This window comes from Ambystoma mexicanum, chromosome 1p (assembly GCF_040938575.1).
Source record: "Ambystoma mexicanum isolate Mex_15411 chromosome 1p, UKY_AmexF1_1, whole genome shotgun sequence".
Lineage (NCBI taxonomy): Eukaryota > Metazoa > Chordata > Amphibia > Caudata > Ambystomatidae > Ambystoma > Ambystoma mexicanum.
In genome coordinates, this window is record NC_090921.1 from 1,478,133,271 (window position 1) to 1,478,153,972 (window position 20,702).

The 20,702-nt window shown below is 48.9% G+C and overlaps 1 protein-coding gene across 2 annotated transcripts in view; it reads left to right on the plus strand.

Moving 5' to 3' along the window:
- IQGAP3 (IQ motif containing GTPase activating protein 3) overlaps nucleotides 1-20,702 on the plus strand; it is a 1,503,259-nt gene that overhangs the window by 451,412 nt on the left and 1,031,145 nt on the right. For both annotated transcript variants that reach the window (XM_069607146.1, XM_069607147.1), the window contains exon 17: nucleotides 4,001-4,168. In XM_069607146.1, coding sequence (XP_069463247.1) covers nucleotides 4,001-4,168 — 168 coding nt within the window. The remainder of the gene's footprint in view (nucleotides 1-4,000; nucleotides 4,169-20,702) is intronic.

Sequence of the window (20,702 nt, forward strand, 5' to 3'; positions counted from 1 at the left end):
TTTGTATTGTCGGAAGGAAAGAAGAGTTCCTATTTCGATATTAAAATGGTTGATACGGGTAAATGGAAACGTTGCAAGCATATACTATTGAAAGGCCACTTGATAGTGGATGAGAGAAAAAAAACATAACCTTTTTAAGAACGTAATGGATGCTCACTGGCAGCTACCGTGCGCGCAGGCACTTATGACAGAGTTGTAAAAATACTGCAGGAACAGTTTTCATACCTCCACTTTGTGGTAATGGGCGCTCATGTGGATGAATGTTGATATACAAATCTTGCTTTCTTTTACTGAACTTTCTACTGGGCGGCTTTCCAATGACACGACACTTGGAGGCTCAATGTTCAACTCTACATATGCAGTGTATTACAGAAGTGACCGTGTTAGATGCCAGCGTCTTGGATGCCATTGGTAGATGCGTGTGTGACTATTTAACAGTACCCAAATGAGGTAGTGACAGACAAAACATTGTGGAAAGTGAAGGATTGCTCCTGCTTTCAAGGGGCACAGCCCTCACAGCACTTGGGGGGGGGGTATATGGGTGGGGGGTGAACGAGTGCAAGTGCCACATTATGCGCTTATCATGCTGGCCAATGGAAATGGGAAACTGGGAATTGTGCATTTAGGTACTCGGGGTGTGCGTCACAGGAAAGGGCGGCAACATTTCATTTCATTACTCTGTGTAGTGAGGGTGGCACTGTTTTGATAGTTGGTGATGCCTTTGTGGAAGATCTGTTCGAGTATGCCGTTGAAAAAAGCTTTTTTGGTAATTTCAATTTGGAGGGAGTGGAGGCTTTTTGGTGCTGTGGCGATGTGTGCAGTTGCGGCGGTCTGCTTGCAAAATGTCGACGAGTTGCCTCTTTCGCAACTGTACATGGTGTGGTTGTGCACTATGGAGCATTGCATTTGGGTTCCATGGCGTGTACCGTCAACTGTAAAAGTTGATGAAAGCAGTGAAATGCATTTTTCCCCACTGTCAAGGTGCTTTTCATATATATACCACTGAGAATAGTTTGGCACTATTCCAATGATTGTTGTCGCCAGCCAGAGGTCGGAAGGGGTCTCCACAACAGAAGCATGTGTGACTTCTTGAGTGCTACTGGGGTGTTCTCCTGTGAGAATTACAACATTGGTTCTCCTTATAAACACCCTTTCAAAGCAAATGACATTTTTGTCGACCAGTGGCAATGATATTTTGTTTTACAATCTACAGGCTGCACTGAAGACACTATTGTAAGAATGTGAGCTGACCTACAAAACACAAAAATACTTCTAAAAACCGCAATAAAAGCTGTTTCTATGGAAGCACCTTTAAAAAAAGAAAAAGCTCTTTTCAGAGCCGCCACTACTAACTTAACCTACCCAGGTTGACATTTATTTCCCCACTCCTGCGCGTGCACAGCACGAAAAGTCAGCGGACATCGCGATAGTTGCAGGGATGCATGTGTCACATACGCCCCTTTTGCAGATGGCGGCCATAGAAATGGGCCTATGGAGGCTGTGTGTTTCACGAGCCACTTCATACAGTTTTTGGGGGAGTTCTAAATACATTGATTGAAAGTGAATGGAAAACACTGTGCAGTGGCTGCTCATTTTTATTCTATGATGTGGATGTATACTGCTGTGGAGTACCTACAATGAAGTGACTCATTTTGGTTTGTCTGTGTGAGACTTTGGTGACGTGCGATCATGCCGACATTATTGTTCTTCATTGTGGTGGGAAAATTGCACATGTTACACGAGTTTCAGTGCCGTTTGCGATGGAGGCACTTGCCCAGGTCATGCGTCTGTTTTCGATCTCCTGCATCATTTTTTATTGCATTACACAACGATGTGGCTGCGGTATTTTTCATTTGGCCACAAATGGAGAAAGCGCTGTACATTGTGAAGAAGTCTATTTGTGCCTTTTTACGACCAGTGTCATTTGTGATGTCATTTTTGATGTCATCTGTGTTAGTTTTAGGAGTGCACAGTGGTGGCGCGAGTTATGGTTGCTTAGCTTACCATAACTGGTGAATTTCTGGGGGTTTTCGGTTTTACTCGTAACCATAGTATGGATAGGTTGTTGTTAGTGCAAAGTAACTGTAACGTCACTGTAACAAAAGTTTTTGCACTGAAGTTGCTAGGTTGTTCTTAGGGCAACTGAAGCATAACGTCCCTTTACCAACAGTTTTTCACTGAATCTAATTGGTTTTTAGTAGGGGACTGTAACCAGACCCTTCCATTAGCACAGTTTTTTCAGTAAATGGGATGGGTTTGTAGTAGCACAACTTAACCATAACATCCCTTAAACAATGTTTTTTTTTGTTATTGATATATATTCCCAATTGGATTAAATCAGACAAAGTCAATGGGCAGAACTTCATTTATCTGAAAACAAAAAGGTGTGGGTTTTACCGCACAGGTCAGAGATGGCGTAAACTACCCCAGGGGCTGCTAGAGCTTAAGATCTTCAGTGCTATGTTCCAGACCCAGCAGCCCCAGGAAGAGGTGCAGGATTGGGGACAATAAGGGCTTACTTGAGACAGTTTTAAGGACCCTTCAAGTGTGGTTTACAAGAGCCTGTCACTCAGGGACTTGAATAAGCCCGGATGACAAAAGAGAAAAAAACTGCTGTCTCAGGGGTGGAACCCACCAGCCAGACGTGAAAATGTTGGGGATGGCTCCAGGAAGTTGTAGAAACCATATAAAGGAAATTGTGGCTGTTCAGAGGACACAGTAGTACAGCCAGCCAGTAGGAGACACCATCCCATGAGGACGATGGAAGTGACACAGGACTTGCCAAAGTACAGGAATAGTTGACTGTCGAGGTCCCAAAACCCTTCGGGGCGACGTCCACTTCCTTTGCTAAGGCAGTTTAAACATCCTAGAAACAGTCCAGCAAACAAGGAGTATCGGAGGGAGGAAGAGGACAACTGAGGAGAAAGTACTTCCAGCAGCCAGAAATACATACAGAAGATTGGTAATACTGGCAATGTGTTTGTGCCTTTACCTAATCTCGGTCTAAAAAAATCAGCAGTAACGTTTTTGGTGCCAAAGTCTTCCCAGCAGGTAAGTAAACATGCAGGCTTCTTGGAAAATGCATCCAAATTGAGGAAAGAATCGGGGTTGCTACTAGATATATCTACACATGTATGAGCTGGCCTAACCCAGCCCTCCTGTCAAATCAGAGATCCTAACAGCTTTATTTTCACCCAACCAATCAGGTTTTCCCCAAAGGTCACCAACTTTCAGATATGATATGATATGGTATGATATGATATGGCATTTGTAACGCGCCTATACACAAGGTACACTCCCACAGCATGTGTAATCGGTGCCGTAGGGTTGTGGGCTCGTCTAAATGAGTCTAAACCACCATAGAGGGTGCAGGGCTGGGCTCAAAGTGAGCCTGTGTGTGCCCAACAGCCGTTTTGCGCATTCCTCGTTGTTGCCGAAGGGCAAAAGATATGGCCCCCAAAAAAACAAATGGCAGAGAACAGGAATTAAATACATTACTACCCAAATGGCTACAAAAAGAGTACATTGGGCTACTAATGCAATGCATTTGCTTGCACGCCTGGTTAAGACCAATATAAATTACAGCTATAACCAACCCACTCCCCATAACCAGTCTAGGGTGATTGAACCACTCTGAAGCTAAATTGGGGCCATATATCATAAAACAGGTTTCAATGGCAGGGAGACTTTAGTAGACGTCCCTCTGACCAAAATAACAGTTCAAAGTTCTGAGAATGCCCTAGTGGAAAAGTGAACATTTGTATGGTTCCTAAAAGGACAACTGAACCCTAAAAATGTAATTATGCCTGAAATGCCTCTAGTTATACAAAACCCCTTAATTTGTGTTTGGGGGGTAATGGGTGACGGGCTGCTGCTTATTTTGACGGTGTGGATCTCACAACTGTTCTGAAAGTGAGATTTTGTCATTTATAATGAATCAAAATGTATTAGATTCTTTAAAAATGCAGAAGTACATTACATGTAAACTTTTGTTTTGTAGTGGCTTTGGGGCTTGCTGCCATTAATCAGTCTATAAAGGAAGGGATACCATCTCAGACTCTGCGTGTGCTGTGCAATCCAGACGTGTCACTGTGTGGGATTATTGCAGATTGTGCTGCTAGCTATCAGTCTGCACTTACTATCAAGATGAATGCTAAACGACAAACTGGTGAGTAGTAAATATGGGTGAATGTGCAACTGTTTTGATTTTTACTTTATTCACGCATTAAAAGCATGCCAACCTTCCATCCAATATTGCGTCTTTCCCACTTGACCCCTGTTGGGATGGATTTCTAGAAACTGACCTGGTGTACAGATTTTAAGAAAGCACCCTAGTTATAGTGAACAGGGAACTCAGAGAGGGTAGCCAAAACCCAATTAAGATTAGACTGGAGAGCAATCCAGGCTATTCTCAGGAGAGTGAGTGTGTCTCAGTGGTCCACAATGAGTCCACACAGTGAAGCACACAATAATTCAATTTAGACAGGAATGTATAAAAATACAAATATTCATTCTAGGCCTTTTCACAAGCTAATAAGTTAAACTGTCAGGTGATAGTATCATAAAATACTCAATAATAAACATATATATATTCACCATGGGTTCTGAAAATGCATTCAAATGACTTAAAAACCACTAGAGGTAAGTAAATTAATGCAGTAAAGGGGAACAAAGTCACAAGTGAATTTCCATAACTTTAGCAATCCAATCCCTAAAGAATATTCAAGGCCTTTTGCCCAAAAAGCCACAGGAGCAACAATGCTTCTCCTAGAAGTATCTGTAGCAGGAACATTACTTTGTTGGTGATGGATTCAAAGAAGATAATCAACAATTGTGCCAGATAAGTAAATTGTGTTGTCTTTTAGATTTTAATACCCAGGTTTGTTGTCCAAAAGGCAGTGGAATGTAGTGTTAGTCTACAAAGGGACTGGTTCTCAATGTTCTCTTATGAATGACAGGGAGACAAATGATTGGTTTTCTTACCCGCCTGACTCTGATTTTACCAGATGACTTGATGTGTCTTCTGGGGTCTCTGGAGGTTGGATTTCCTGCTGTGAGAGGGTCCCAAGAGTCCTGTGGGTGCAAGAATTTTTCCATTCCGGTAGCCCACCAGAGAGCTGGTTAGTCCACCGGGTGATCAGGGACACTTCAGAAGGATCTGGACGGCCGTAACCTTGAAGGCTTTGAGACTGGTTGGTCCCACTAGTACAAGAGCTGAAGCACCGCTCTGCGTCTTCAGAGATCAGGTAGTCCAATAGGATTTCCCTGGGCCAGACGCACAAAGTGATGCCAGGTCTCTTCAGGAGTCTTCTTCGGGTCTTGAGTCGGTTGCTCATCTAAGAGGGATTCTTGGCGCCAAGGCTGATCTGCAGAAGTCCTCTTCTTATCTAAAATCCAGCTTTGAAGCAAATCCAAGCCCACCAGTGGTAAGGATCTGCACTATTCAAACGGCCAGAAGTTGTCAACTCTTGGACAACTATTTATTTCACTCATGTCCCACATCTAGTATCTCTGGCACCACAGATGTGGAATGGGTCTACAGTCCTACCCCTTCCTGGGGGACACCCACCTACCTTCCCCTCATCCTCACACCCCACCCCCAAATTATCAAAGAGGTTTTGCAGTACTTTCCATTAGTGGTTCCTCCAGTGGCTCACGCTTAGAGCTTCTCTTCCAGTGCTAATGACTTTTATGATTTCAGTGGCCTTACCCATATTACTGCATCATCCTTCAGTTCCCTTAGCTTCACAAGAGGCTGTGGTACAGTACCTCCTCCACCAGTTAATGTGCATTCCGACACTCAATTTCTAGTTTGGGAGGCATTCTAGATTATTCAATGGATGACAAGGAAGAGGGTATGTACCAACCTATGTGAGGGCCTTCTTTGGAAAGGTTCATGGGACTAATGGAGTTCCTCAACCTTCCAGTGCAGAACCATCCCATGTGGAATAGTCTTTCTTAGCAGGCCTGTCAGGACAACATGACCGGTCTGGCATCCATCTCCAACCACATGTCTCAAGAAAAGAGCAAAATCTCAAAGCCCTTTGGTGCAGCACCTACGGACAAAAAGGTGGATTCCAAGTTCACTCTTTCAATGTGAAAAAGCGGGGCTGTGGTAGTGGCAGCTCTGTATCAAGGCAGAAGGTCAGTCTTTACATCATCTGCACTCAACTCTTTTGAGGAAAGATGAAAGCCTTAGGAGAACTTCAGCAAAATGACACCCGCTCCCTTCACATAGGTCTGGCAAACACTGATGCAATTATAGTGGCATACAATCTTTCCCTTTGGAGGGCTATCTGAGTTCTCTTCAAAACTACCAGATGACTGAAAGGATGAACATGCACGCGTTAGCTGTGGGCAAGTATGCACAGCAGCAAGTGGTATATGTCTAGGTCTGGACATTTGACGAATTGCTTGGCTTAGAGGCAGAAAGCATATTCCTGAGGTCTAGTAAGAGAACTGCCTGTAATGTCATTCAGAGGTTTTGCTAGTCAATGGATGAATTGCTGAATAAGGAAAAAACGCGTACTGCAAATCCCAGACCGCCTTCTCCAAACCAGCAGTCATCCAATGGTTTAGAGAGCAAGGTAGGGCCAGACTTTCACAACCTTTTGAAGACTTCCATCTTGCTTGCAGTACAGAAGAGATGAGCGGTCTCCTCTTAATTCTCATCTCAACCTTGCAAAACATAAAGGATCAACAACGGGTTTGAGCTCTGATGAGCAAATCATTTTGACATGCCACAGCCTAAGTGCATTCTACCCTAGTAGGAAGCTGTAGCTAGTTTTTCAAAGGAGCCTGGAGAACTAGCTGAGGAAGGTTAGATCTTTTTTGATGAACAGAGGCTTCATGATCCATCTTATCCCTTTCCTGCCCCCATTCCACTAACAACTCATCAAACCTCAGTTTGAATATCAAACCTCTACAGATGAGACCAGTGGGGGAGGGGAGAGGAAATTCCTTGTGACACTGGAGGGCTTCTATTCCCAGTCTTTACTGTGCGAAAGGACATTTTGGGAATGTATTGGACTTCAATTTGTATCTTCCAACCAGTTAAGGATGTTCACATCAGGTCAGAATCTGGCAGCTTTGCAACCAGGAGACTGGCTGTGGGCTGGACCTCTGGAAACATACTAGCATTTACTAATCGAGTACTGCCACAGATGCCTTATCTTACAAATCTCTTCCAAGTCTGTCTTTCGAAACGTTTTACCCGAACTGCGTCGAATTATACAGAATGTAAATTAGCAGTAGTTTAAAAGATAACTTCATAAAAAAGACACAAAACAAAATGAATAGTACAACAGAATGTCTGGTTCTTGAATCCTGTCACTCTTAATGTGAATTTATATAGGCAAATTATTTTATATCTAGTGATCCGAATGTGATATTGTTGGTGTATATGGGGCCAGCAATGCCACATGGATTATTTTTTTTCTGCTTGCTCAGAAATTGGCTTTTTGTAATTTGACCTCTGTAGGCGTTGGGCCTCAAGCCCTGTAATGACTGCGGATTGCCCATGTCTATGTCCAACTCGCATTAGTATGTCTGGTGTTTGGGTCCAGATGTCACAGCACCCAGGTGGTCTCTGTGGCACCGTTGGCGTACCAGCACCAGAACGGTGGCAGTGTCATTTCGAGCATTACGTTCTAAGGAGACACTACGTTTCTGCAGCAAGCGGTCTAGTCTTTTCCAAGATGGCCACCGCCCGAATCCTGGGAGAATACTTATGCGAGCGCTGAGAGGAGCCGGGTGCATTGCAACCCATTAGACTCGTCTAGTGGGTAAGACGCTAAGACCTTCCCCAGCGTTTCTGCTTTCCTCGTCCTTGCCATCTTGTCCGTGGGTTTTTTGACTTCCCCTTACCTATTTTGCTTTCCTTCCTTATTATGATTGCTTTTCTGGCAGCAGCCTTTTTCCTTTTTTGCTTAACTTCACCTCCTCCTCTGTCCATTCCATACCTACCGCTCCTGGTTATTTCTCCTCTCCGCTCTACCCATACCTTCCAGAGCTGAGGTACGTAGTTCTACGGCTCGCCGGAGAATTCCACTGCGGGCTTCCATTCTCTGAATCCTCAGAGACAGGAGTCTGTTTCCACAAGTTACATCAAGCCTAGGACTTGCCGATCCCCCAATCTCCTGGCAATATCTTCATCCAAACTGCTACGCACCATCCCAGCTTGTACGTCTATCGATAAGAGGGTTTTTGTGCCATCAGGCTTTTCCTTCTAGTGTTCAGATTTATTCTTCCGGACCGCCTGTTCGTGTTTCCATTCAACTATCCAGGGAACCCGTTCTGGCGACCGGAGAGGACAGACCTATCCATCAGGAGCGTCTACGTGACAAGAACAAGACCCGAAAGAAGGACAAAGTCATACAGCAGGAAGACAGCCCCTCTTCTACAGGTGAGGACTACGAGAGAGATTACAAGATCAGACATAACACACCCCCTGTCAATTCAGGCAACTGAAGGCCTTACAAATGTTGATCCTAGAATTCTCCAACACTCAACAAAGGCAGGGCAATGCCATCAAAGTCCCTGGCTTCATTGTAGAATCCCACTAGAGAAATGTTGTCTGGCAGGGAACGCCAATGAGCTGGGGGCATATTGTCCCTGTGAAGGTAGAGCTCTGGCGAAGAGTCTAATTCACCTAGTGACTCCTCTTGCAGCTACTACTTCATCATCCTAAAGGACCATCTCGACTTCCATTTCAATAGTCTACTTTGCTTTCAAAAGTGGAATCGAAACTTTCAACAGCTGCTCTAGTTGAGGTATAGTTCCCACCAGCTACTCTACCCCGGAGCAGTGGGGACATTTTTTTGCCAGGGTCAGAGTACCTTCGCCCTCTACCTCTGCGTCTGATGGAACACGAGCTGGCTGTGCCTTTTTTACCCAGGCAGAGGCAACTGTTTGGCAAGTCACTGCATGCTGGTCACACTGAAGAGGCACAAGAGAGCATTTTGTTCATCCTGGAACCTGGATCAGAGTTTCTGCTCAACTTTGGGTATATCTTTGAGGTGGGTGACCCTGTCCCTTTTTGGGGTTCAGCCCTTGGGTTAAGTGTTCTTTGACTTATTTGAAACAGTCTCTGGGCAGGATGAAGGCTGCTTAGCTTGACTTCAGATCTTCTGATTGTGTAGAGGTCAAGCAATGATGCATGTGACATTTTATTTTCAATGCAAAGGTTACTTAGAGATAATTTTGAAAGCAGGGACTTTGCTGCAGTCAGTCTCTGCAACTGAAAAAAGGATGCATGTAGATCGAAGTAGCAACAAGTAACAAAGTGGGGAGTTCTTACACTATCCAACATTTCCTATTGCGTAGTCACCAAAACTGATCCGTTATAGAACACTTAAGAATATAACCTCCTCCACAGAAGTCCTATTTTGCACATGGTCACCATGCAGGTGTCCCAACTTCGTTGCCGGCAGCTTTCTTAGAGTTTTGGGTAATCTGCATACAAGGACCACATAACATGTAAAACAAAATCTAGTAGTAACAAGTGTTTTAATTGTTTATTTGTAAAGCGCTTATATACAAGTGAAGTGTTTCAAAGTGGGAAGGGAACAAGGGAATGCAGTTGTCATTCTTAGGCCTTGAAATTTCCGAATGATCTAACAAAAATAACTAGCATACTAAGCCAGAGGCATTTCTGCTAGTGCATGACAGGAAGGAATGAGAGAAAGGGGCAGAAGGAAAAGAGCATACAATCAATAAACTACCGTACTATGCCTAACCACTTGTCAGATAGTGAGTGCATGACAGAGCGGGGGTGGCGGGAGGACATACGGTCAATAAAATACTGTACTAGGCCTGGCAATATTTAGATTGAATTGGTGGTTGTTCAACACTAATTCGCATGTGCAGAAGTATTGCACTCACAACCAAGCTAGGGATGGGAGACCGAGGGAGGGTATGACAGACAATCTTGCTAGGCTAGTACATTCAAGGGCGTGCAAGTGCACAGACAGGAAGTGCGAGGGAGTGGTGGGGGTGACGAGTGCACCCAGTCCAGCAGGGGACTAGGTTAAGTGCAGAGTGGTTGCCCCTCTCATGGAATGTTTTCCAAGTGCAGTAGTACCAATCAGAGTGCAGAAGCCTGGAGGCAAATGCAGGACTGGCAGGGGAACCTGGGACCTGTGAAGCTCTGGAGGTGCACCAGGCAAACAGTTAGTGAACTGAGCAAGTTGGGGAAGAGAAAGGAGGTTAGCAGGGGAGAGGGAACAAGGAAGAGAAGAGGAAGGTCTTGAGGAGTTTCCGGAACTTAGAGGTCCAGCTCAAGACTGAGAGGCATGGAGGCTTTTCCAAAGGGAGGCACCTGCAGAGGATAAGGACCTACCCCCAAATCTGTTTGGAAAAGTGACTCACCCGCAGAGAGTTGGAGGAGGCAGAGTGTAGGGCTCTAGAAGGAGAGTATTTAGGAAGAGAGCGTTGTAAATAATACGGGCCCAAGCCCCAGAAAGCCTTGTGGACTATGCAGAGGGACTTGAATTTGATCCTTGCAGCCACAGAGAGCCAGTGGAGGGATTTCAGCGCCGGAGAGATGCGGTCCCGGGGATTGAGGCCAAGGATAAGTCTTGCGGTTCTGTTTTGGATAAGTTGAAGAGGTCAGAGAGTAGAATTAGGAAGATGATACTGTTGCAGTAGTCCAGTCTGGAGAGAACCAGGGTTCTGGAGACTGAGCCTCTGGGGGAAGGTGAGAAAATGTAGAATATCTCAGAGGTGGTGCAGCTGATAGTGAGACTATTTGGAGATGTAAGAGATGTGATAAGGGAAGGAGAGAGTAGAGTAGAAGATGACCCCCAGATATTTTGCTTCACTGGTGTGTGAAGGCGCAAATCCAAGGGATGCCGGCCAGAGTGAAAGTGGGAAAGCGGGAGCAGCCGTCCCAATGAGGACCATCTCGGTCTTACTGTTATTAAGGCAGAGATCATTAGCAGCACACCAGGACTGAATTGCAGACGGTCAGGAATGAGCGAGGTGGAAGAGGCAGAGGGTAGCCTGAAAGAGCGGCGTGTCATCCGCAGAACACAAAGTTGGAGTTGAAGGTAGAGATTTTGTGGGCCAAAGGGGACATGTAGACATTGAAAAACCAGGAGGATAGATTAGATTCCTGGGGGACGCCACAAGTAGAGAGAGTGATAGCAGAGAGAAAGGACCCAAGTTCCACCTCGGAAGGACGGTCAGAGAAAGGACGCCAGCCATGCTAGGGCCTGATCTGTGATGTCCAGAGTATCACAGAGACGTTAGATCAGGATGTTGTAGTTTTGAAAGCAGAGGATAGGTCAAGAATGAGGACAGAGGGAGAGGTAGAGTCGAGGTTTGAGAGCAGGTCTTCACAGGTGTTCAGAAGAGTATTTCCGTGCCTCTGGATGCTCTAAAGCCAGACTGATGGTAGTGGAGACCACCAACAGATCCAGTGTGGAGGGTAAGATGAGCGATGGCCAACTTCTCCAGGAGTTTGCCCAGGAACAGAGTGATAAAGATCGGGTGATAATTTGCTGCAATAATAGGGTCGTCAGAGGGTTTTTTGAGAAGAGGGTGTAAAAGAGAATACTTGAAAGAAGTGGCGAAGGAGAGGTTGCAGAGGTTCTCCAGCATGGGGTCTGGCATGGATTCACATGCTCATGAATATTCCCCTTCGTCAGGCTGGGAATCCTCGGTAAAGAAAAAACCAGTATCAGTTTCGTTTCTGATCTGTCTTTCGTAGTAATAACCAATCACTGGTCTCTGCGTCATACTGACCACAGCCAATGACTGCCCTCTACCTAAGCACCGCCTCTGGCAGCCATCTTCAGATTTTTACCGCACGTTCATGTGTTGGGATCCTCGTGCTATTGCTCTCGAGCGTTAGTGCTATTTTTTCACGTTTTTTCTCAAAAACTTCGTTTTTTCCGGTCAAAAGAGCCTCAAGCTCCACCGACTCTCCATCCGATCAACGGGGACCCGTGTCGGATTTGTCTGCGCCCCTCAAGGGTGAAGATTTCGTCGAGCTATGCTTTTGGAGGACTCCAGAAGCTCCTCAGGCCCGGACATGGCCCAGGAGAAGGGGAGCTCGACGCCCGGAAAGCTGTTCAGGGTCTGCCCTTGATGCCAGCTGCAGAACCTCTTTAAGGAGGACGAACACTCCTTTTGTCTCTACTGCTTACATGAGGACAAGACGCACGTGGCGAAGGACTGTGCATTTTGCGGCAATATGTCGGAGCGGACCATGAAGGACCGCCATCAACGTCTCGCCAACTGGCTGGAAGGGAAGAGCCCGTCAGGCGAGAAGAAGAGGAAGAAATCCGAGCGGTCTTCTAAGACCTTTGAGGACGCCCCGGCGACGGGGGTCCAACACAAGGCCAAGCACAGCGAGTCCGCTGGTACCGGGAGCGCCGAACGGTCGGGCTCTACGGGCGCCAAGCAGGGTGCACCCTCCCCGGCACCATCAGCCACGGTGAGCGCACCTAAGGTGGTGAAGGCCTTAATCCATCCGGCCAAGCCCTCTATCGATACTGTCGCGGCGGCCCTGGCTCAGCCTGTGGAGGCTACACCAGTGGTGGCGACCTCGGGGCTCAGAGTCTCCCTGCCACCTCGGAGGGAGTCCTCTTTTGTGCCCATCGATAGGACCCCTGTGAAATCCCCGGCGGGGAAGAAAAAGGGGGGGGCAGGGCTTCGTCGTAGATTCTGCCTCAACCTCGGAGGAAGAGCTGATCGAGGCCTTAAGCCACGGCCTTGGCGTGGAAGAAGACCGGCCCGTCGGGATGGATCCCAACGCAGGTGACGACGACATCGTCGAGGGTGCCGATGGAGCCCCTGATTGCCCGTCGGATTCCCCTCTGCCAGCGCCGCAAGACAACTCGACGGCCATTTTGTTGGCTATACAGTCCTTATGCTCAGAGATAAGGACGAGACTACCGTTGCCGACGGAGGAACCTCTCCCGTCGGGGGATCCTGAACCGGGACCTTCTGGTGTTCCCCCGCCCAAGAAAAGAAGGATTCACCCTCCACCTCCTTTTCAGCCGTCGCGCCCCGTCCAGCCTTCCTCCCCGTCCACCCGAGGGGATGATACGGGGACTGACACGGCAGCGACGGGTACGGACGACGAGGTATACGACGAGGATCTACCGTCGTCACCTCCCACCAGGGCTTCTCCGCCCGACGAGATTGGATCGTTCCACTCCATGATCGCCAGGGCATCCAAGCTTTTCCAACTCTGCCCTGAGGAGAAGAAAAAGGAAGGATTCCTTTATCAACGGCGCGAGGCCAAGAGGAAGACGGTCCTCGCGGTGCCTCTACTGGACGACATTTGGGATGAGGGCCTCGCCCTCCTCAAGAACCCTTCCACGACGCCAGCTAGAAGAGACCGGTACTAGAAGAAGTACCGGGTCCCGGACGCGGCCCCCCTGTGCCTCCGGGCGCAGCCTACCCCGGACTCTGTCGTCTCCGCGGCGGCCAGGAAGAAAGCGCGGGGGGGGTGCGGCCTCCACATCGACTTCCCCACCGGACGGCGAGGGAAAGAAATTGGACGCTATGGGATGCAGGGTCATCTCGTCTGCAGCTACGACGATTAAAGCGGCCAACGCCTTGGCTATCGTGGCCCGCTACGTCAGGGAGTTATGGTACAAACTGGCTCCCCTGCTGGACTTCCTACCGGACGACAAGAGGGCGGATGCCCTGGAGATCCTACAGGAAGGTGAGGTGGCGTCGGACCACGCCATCACTACTGCGACGGACATCGCCGACACTGGGTTTCGCCAGTTGGGCAACGGCGTGTACCTTAGGCGGCGTGGATGGCTCAAGGCTACGGACTTCCGTCAAGACGTACAGACCAGAGTCCTGGACATGCCGTTCGATGGGAACAACCTGTTTGGGAAAACAGTGGACGATTCCCTTTAGGCCATTAAAGCGGACACTGAGACGGCCCGGGCCCTTGGGGTTCTGCAGCAACGACGGACGCCCTTTCGGAGCAGCGGAGGCAAGGGCGCCTCCAAAGGTTCCGGCGGCAGTTTCTCCACCTACCGTCAAGCGGCCCGCTCGTCGTCTCAGGAGGCCTACAGAGGACGAGGCAAGTCTGGCGGACCCCGCCGTCGTCGCCAAGGAGGTCAAGGCGGCAAAGCCTCGCCGAAACAGGATTGAACCGGCCGTGGGGTCGGGCCCCCACCGAAGCACCCCGGTGGGAGGCAGGCTGGCGAGCTTCGTCAGCGTGTGGGAGTCCATCTCCACCGACCGCTGGGTGCTGGACGCCTTAGCCCGGGGCCACGCGCTCGAGTTTCAAAGGAGGTGCCCGCGCGTCCCCCCCCGTGGCCAGGAAAGAGCTTCACGTCCCTCAGCTTCTCCTGGAGGTAAAGGCGATGCTCAGGAAGGGCGCCATCGAACTCGTCCCAAAGAGGCTTCGGGGCTCCGGAGTTTACTCGAGATACTTCCTCGTGAAGAAGAAGACGGGAGGATGGCGCCCCATCCTAGACCTGCGACGTCTGAACAAGTTCATCAAGGCGCAGAAGTTCCGGATGGTCACCCTCCAGCACGTCCTGGGGTAGCTGGAGGAAGGAGACTTCCTGTCGTCTATGGATTTGGAGGATGCCTACTTCCATATTCCCATCCTAAAGGGGCACCGAAAATGCCTCAGGTTTGTGGTCCAAGGGCGTCACTACCAGTTCAAAGCCCTCCCCTTCGGACTACGGTCGCCACCCAGGGTATTCACCAAGTGCCTTGCACCGGTGGCGGCGCAGCTGCGTCGCGAGGGGATCCACGTCTACCCCTACCTGGACGACTGGCTCATCCGAGCCAAGACGAGGGAGCTCGCCGTGGAGCACACGGCAAGGACCGTCCAACTTCTCACGGACCTGGGATTCTCCGTGAACTACGCCAAGTCCCACCTGGTACCCGCGCAAAACGCACTGTTTCTGGGGGCGAAGCTCGACAGTGTCCCTTCTGGCCTCCCCGTCGGAGGAAAGGACCAGGTCCATCCTGGGCAAGGTACAGCGGATGTTGGTTTCCGACGCGGCCAAGGTGTGGTCCATCAAGTCCCTCCTCGGAATGATGTCTTCTTGATTCTACCTCATTCCCATGTGCAGGCTCCGGATGCGCCTGTTGCAGGAGTTCCTGGACGCGCGCTGGATCCAAACGACGGGCGGCTTCGAGGAGAGGATCACACTCGACGAGGGTTTCCGCCGAGGGGTCCGGTGGTGGGGCAACCGCGCGCATCTGACGGCGGGCATGGACTTCCAGACCCCAGACCACCAGGAGACAGTGACCACGGATGCCTCCCTGGAAGGGTGGGGAGCGCACACCGAAAATCTGCACGCGAGAGGCCTTTGGCTCCCGACGGAGAAGTCCCTCCATATCAACGTCCTGGAGCTCCGTGCAGTGTTCTGGACCCTCAGGTCCTTCCTTCCGTCCCTCAAGGGCAAGGTGGTGGGGATCTTCACCGACAACACCACCACCATGTTTTACATCAGGAAACAGGGCGGAACCAGGTCCCCAGCGCTGTCCAAGGAGGCGCAGGACCTGTGGCATTGGGCCGTCGCCCAAAGGATGTTTCTGGTGCCGTTTCATCTGGCAGGGATAAAAAACACCATCGCCGACTCACTCAGCAGGGAGCTGCGCTCGTGCCACGAGTGGGAACTACGGCAGGATCTAGTGGATCGCCTCTTCCGACGGTGGGGCACACCCCAGATCGACCTGTTCGCGACGGCGACAAACTCCAAGTGCCGGAGGTTCGCCTGCAGGTTTCCCCAGGCGAGGAGTATGGCCGATGCTTTCTCGTTCCCCTGGAGGGCCTGTTCCTCTACGCGTTCCCTTCTTTGCCACTGCTAATCCGGCTCGTTAACCAGCTCAAGAGGTCACGGTGCAGGATGATCCTCGTCGCACCTGCGTGGCCGAGGCAGATATGGTTCCCGGAACTTCTGGACTTGTCAGCGTCCCCGCCAATCAAGCTGCCGGTGGACGCGGATCTACTCTCCAGGGAAGGAGGCGCCATCCTCCACCACGACCCGAAATCGCTGAACTTGCAGGCCTGGTTCCTGCAGCGCTAGAGTTTGGAGGATACGACATACCGGCCGACTGCAGAGAGGTTCTTGCAAAGGCCAGGGCGTCCTCGACTCTTAAATGCTACGGACACAAATGGAAGAGGTTCTCTGTCTGGTGCCACGCACAGAAGATTAACCCTCTACGGATTACAGCTCCCCAGGTACTGCCGTACCTGCTGACGCTGGCCAAAGCTGGACTGGCACACGCGTCCATCAAGATTCATCTTGCTGCGATCTCCCGATACACCAGAACCACGGGCCGGACGTCCTTGTGGTCTCATCGTCTGGTGAAAGAGTTCATGAAGGGACTGTTCAGATCGTTCCCGCCGGTGAAGGCTCCGGCCCCGGCGTGGGAGCTCAACGTGGTGCTGACCAAGCTCATGGGACCTCCGTTCGAGCCTCTGCACTCGGCCGCGTTGAAGTTTCTGTCGTGGAAAACAGCGTTTCTTGTGGCCATCACCTCCGCACGACGGGTGGGAGAGATCCAGGCCCTTTCCTGCAAGGCCCCGTACTTGACTTTTCACGACACGAGGGTAGTGCTCAGGACGCACCCCTCCTTCATGCCCAAGGTACCGTCGGACTTCCATCTCAACGAACCCTTGGTGTTGCCTGTGTTCTTCCCGTCGCCGGCTGAGAGGACTTTGCACTCGCTGGATGTGGCTAGAGCGCTGAAGTTCTACGTGGACCGCACAAAGTGTTTTCGGAAGACGTCACAACTCTTTGTGAACTTTGGACCTGTCAATCAGGGGAAGGCTCTCTCGAAGGCTTCCATTTCCAGATGGCTCTCCGGCTGTATCATGTACTGTCATCGGTTGGCAAACCGACCGCTGTCTGGCCGTCTGAGAGCCCATTCCACCAGAGCGATCGCAGCTACCACGGCGTTCCTTTCTGGTGTGCCCCTGCTGGACATATGCAGGGCTGCTACGTGGAGGTCGACGCACACCTTCACGAAATTCTACTGCGTCGATCGGGATTCCAGGGAGGAGTCCAGGGTCGGCCAAGCAGTGCTGCGCAACCTGTTCGCCTGATGTGAGCCTGGTGAGGAGGTAAGATGCTTAATGTTGAGTTTGATGTACTGCTTAATGTTGAGCCTTTGCCACCTCCCGTGGTTGTGCATGTGTGTACTGCTATGTATTCTTTATTCATGAGCATGTGAATCCATGCCAGACCCCATGCTGGAGAAGGAACAAGTTACTTACCTGTAACTGTTGTTCTCCAGCATGGGTCTGGCATGGATTCACATGCGAACTCTCCCGCCTACCCCTCTGCGGCTCTTCACTTGGTCATACTGCCACTTCACGTGCTTCCAAATCTGAAGATGGCTGCCAGAGGCGGTGCTTAGGTAGAGGGCAGTCATTGGCTGTGGTCAGTATGACGCAGAGACCAGTGATTGGTTATTACTACGAAAGACAGATCAGAAACGAAACTGATACTGGTTTTTTCTTTACCGAGGATTCCCAGCCTGACGATGGGGAATATTCATGAGCATGTGAATCCATGCCAGACCCATGCTGGAGAACAACAGTTACAGGTAAGTAACTTGTTCCTTTGCCAAGGCTGGAGCTAGAGAGTCAATGTTGTCCTTGATGATTTTTGAGGGGCAAGGGTCCACATGTTTGGAAGAGGTTTTCATGGACCGGACAAGTCTAGAAACCTCCTAAGGTGTCATGGGCGAGTGAGGAGAGAAGAGGGGAGTGGTGGGGACGGCAGAGGGGGGCCCAAGAGATGATGGTACATGAGTGGGTGCAGAGGAGAGCCAGGACAGGATGTCCTGTGTTTTGACGGTGAAGTGTGCAGTCAGGTCACCGCAAAGGGCCTGGGTGGGTGCAACAGGGGATGAGGCTGCAGTAGGGTTGACCAGTTTCTTGCAGACTTTGAAAAGTTCAGCCGTGTTGTTGGATGCCATGGAGATGCAGGCTTGAATATGGACTCTTTTGTTGGACTGGATACAGAGTCAATATTGCTTTTGCAGAAGGAAGCCGGCCAGCTTGTCGGAGGGTGCACCTGAAGATCCCCATTTCCGTTCCGTTGCCTTGCACTTGCGTTTAAGGTCAGTCAAGTCAGAGTCTTGCCAGGAGCTGCTCTTTTTGGCAGGCTTCAGTCGGACCCTCATGACCGGGGCAAGGATGTCGAGAGAATTGGAGATGGAAAGGTGAAATTTGGAGAGGAGGAGGAGGAAGCTGAGGAGGAAGCGGAGGAGGAGCGGCCTGTCGGCAGATAAAAGGTGGCCAGAGTAAGAGAGAAGACAGGAGAGCGAGAGAGCCTGCAGACCAGGTATTCGAAAGATGAATAGGCCTGAATGGGAAAGCTTGAAACAGGGATCCACTCTGAAAAAATCAGGGCAACTCCTCCTCCTAGCGTGTTGACCCTGGGCTCAGAAAGGATCTTGCAGCCTTCAGGGCGAAGTGGCAAAGATTGTGACAGCTGTTCTTAAACCAGGTCTCAGTGAGCAAGATCATCAAGGTCCAGGTGTTCAAGGAGGTGGCAGATGTCGGAGGAGTGCTTGACTGCGGCATGAGAGTTAAGAGTGGCAAAGTGGAGCAGATTACCATTTTTTTAAGACTTACGGGGGGTGCAGAGGACAGAGGAACGAGGAACTTCCAAGTGGCGCTGGTGCTTGAGAGAGAGGCAAGAAAAAGGCAGAGGGGCAGAAGGGAGTGCAGGCAAGAGAGCTGGGACAGTGGCCATCACTAAAGGGATACAATATCCACAATATGTGAATGCATAAGTACATGAAGCATTTTTTTTAAAAAAGATCACGTTCAAACAAATGCCCTGTGATATATTACAGTACCCCTAGGTAATATGCAAATAAGACCCCCAATTCTATCAAGCATTTATCTAGGATTCAGAGCAAATTGACCCCCTCTAGCATGTATATATACTTAAAATTACTATTTTAAAGCACATCCTATTAAAACCGATGATTATCCCTATATATCTGCTTTTATCAATCTTTATTTCCACTGTGGGCAAAGACTGGACTTCAACACAACCAAGGTGTCTTTCAGTGACTGCTCACATAGATCCGTTAACTGGATGGTTTTCAGATGTGCATTTCGACTCTGCAGTTTGAGGTTTTCCTCTTTACACCCTTCTCCAGAAGTGCAAAGAGACCTTTCCTGAGTAAGTACAGAGTACCACGTTGGAGCAGAACACTCATTGGGTAAATTACCCTTCTTCTTCCCCCGTGAATCCAAAGTACATCCCAATTGCTACTAGCCCACTCCCTAAAACCAAGGCAGATAGATTCAATTGTCCTACGGCACAAGTGGGGTGCTTAAGAAGCTATCTTGGGTCAGGGAGCTTTATAGACGACCCAAGGGTAGTTTACTCTTAGTCAAAAAGGATTTAAGTGGCAGGGAGACCAGAAGAAGTCCCTCTGCTCACCAAAAAAGGTTCAAAAGAGGTGTACAAAAAGGGGGAAAGAAAAGGTTAACGGGACCCCAAAAAGCACCTACAGAATTCCTAAAGATGAAATCCTGTCTTAACACAGGCATCTGATGAGGTTATACTACCTCCTAGACTAATGGCATAACTACAAATCTAAGAAAAAGGAAAGCAATGCCCCTGTACAAGCAAGTAGAGAAGCGAGCAGTCGGGCTTAACATCCGATGGCAAGGAGGGCTGGAAGGCGATCAATGTGTAGCACTTGATAACCGAGGGAACAACCAATCACTTGTATACTGAAAACATCCTTTAAAGTTATTCCATTGATCAAATTTATTTTGTGGTCTTTTAGTTTGACTCTACTAAATCTACTTTTTTGTTTGGATCCCCTCCATTAAAAGAAAAAAATTGGCATACCAGAGTTGAACCAGAAGTCCACAAAGTAAATGTGTTTGATGGAATCGTGTACAACCTAAAAAAAGTAAAACATCAGTCATGCTGAAAATGAGTACTTTAGTCCCACAACATGAGGAAGCTAGTATATGTATAGAAAATTGTCAATTAAGACACGTTCCAACAAAACTGCTAATATGTAAGGCCACTATGTGGTGATAGTATGCATATAGTCTAAAGAGGGAGCGAGACAAGGGAACCTAGACACAGTGAACCATTTCATGTGTAGAATCTTGAGCAGTATCCACATTGGCACACAAACAGTCACAGTATTCTTGCCCCTCTAGCAGATAGGAACATGGATGGTCCAAATTAACTCTACACAGTAAATATAATGAGGTAGGGGAGAGAGAAAAGGGGTTATACTTGTAAATATAAATTGATTTTGGATTTGGATTTACATTTTTTGCCTCAAGGAACCGTTTCACTCCTATTAAAAGTAAATACCTACATGTAGCAAAAAGTGACACATAATAGCAATGAAATTCAATGGCAGGAAGGTAAAGATGGGACTTCACCAAAGCAGTTAAATACAGGAGTGCTACACAAGACTAGAATACATCAGGCTTTAGTGCTATTTGCAAGAACTTCTTACAAATATAGAGTAGACAATGATACATTAGTATCCTAAAAGGGAACATGGTAACAAAGCCGGTCATAAAACAAGAATGTAATGCAGGACTTTAAATATGCAGAGAAAATCGGGAGCAGCAACTACATTTATAGTCTTTGGACCTAAACTTCAGGGTACTAGAGTGAACACAGGAAAGATGTCACTGAGGACAAGATCATCTAGCAGGATTCTGCCCCAATGTAAGTTAGTGGGGCATTGCGGCTGAAGTACCC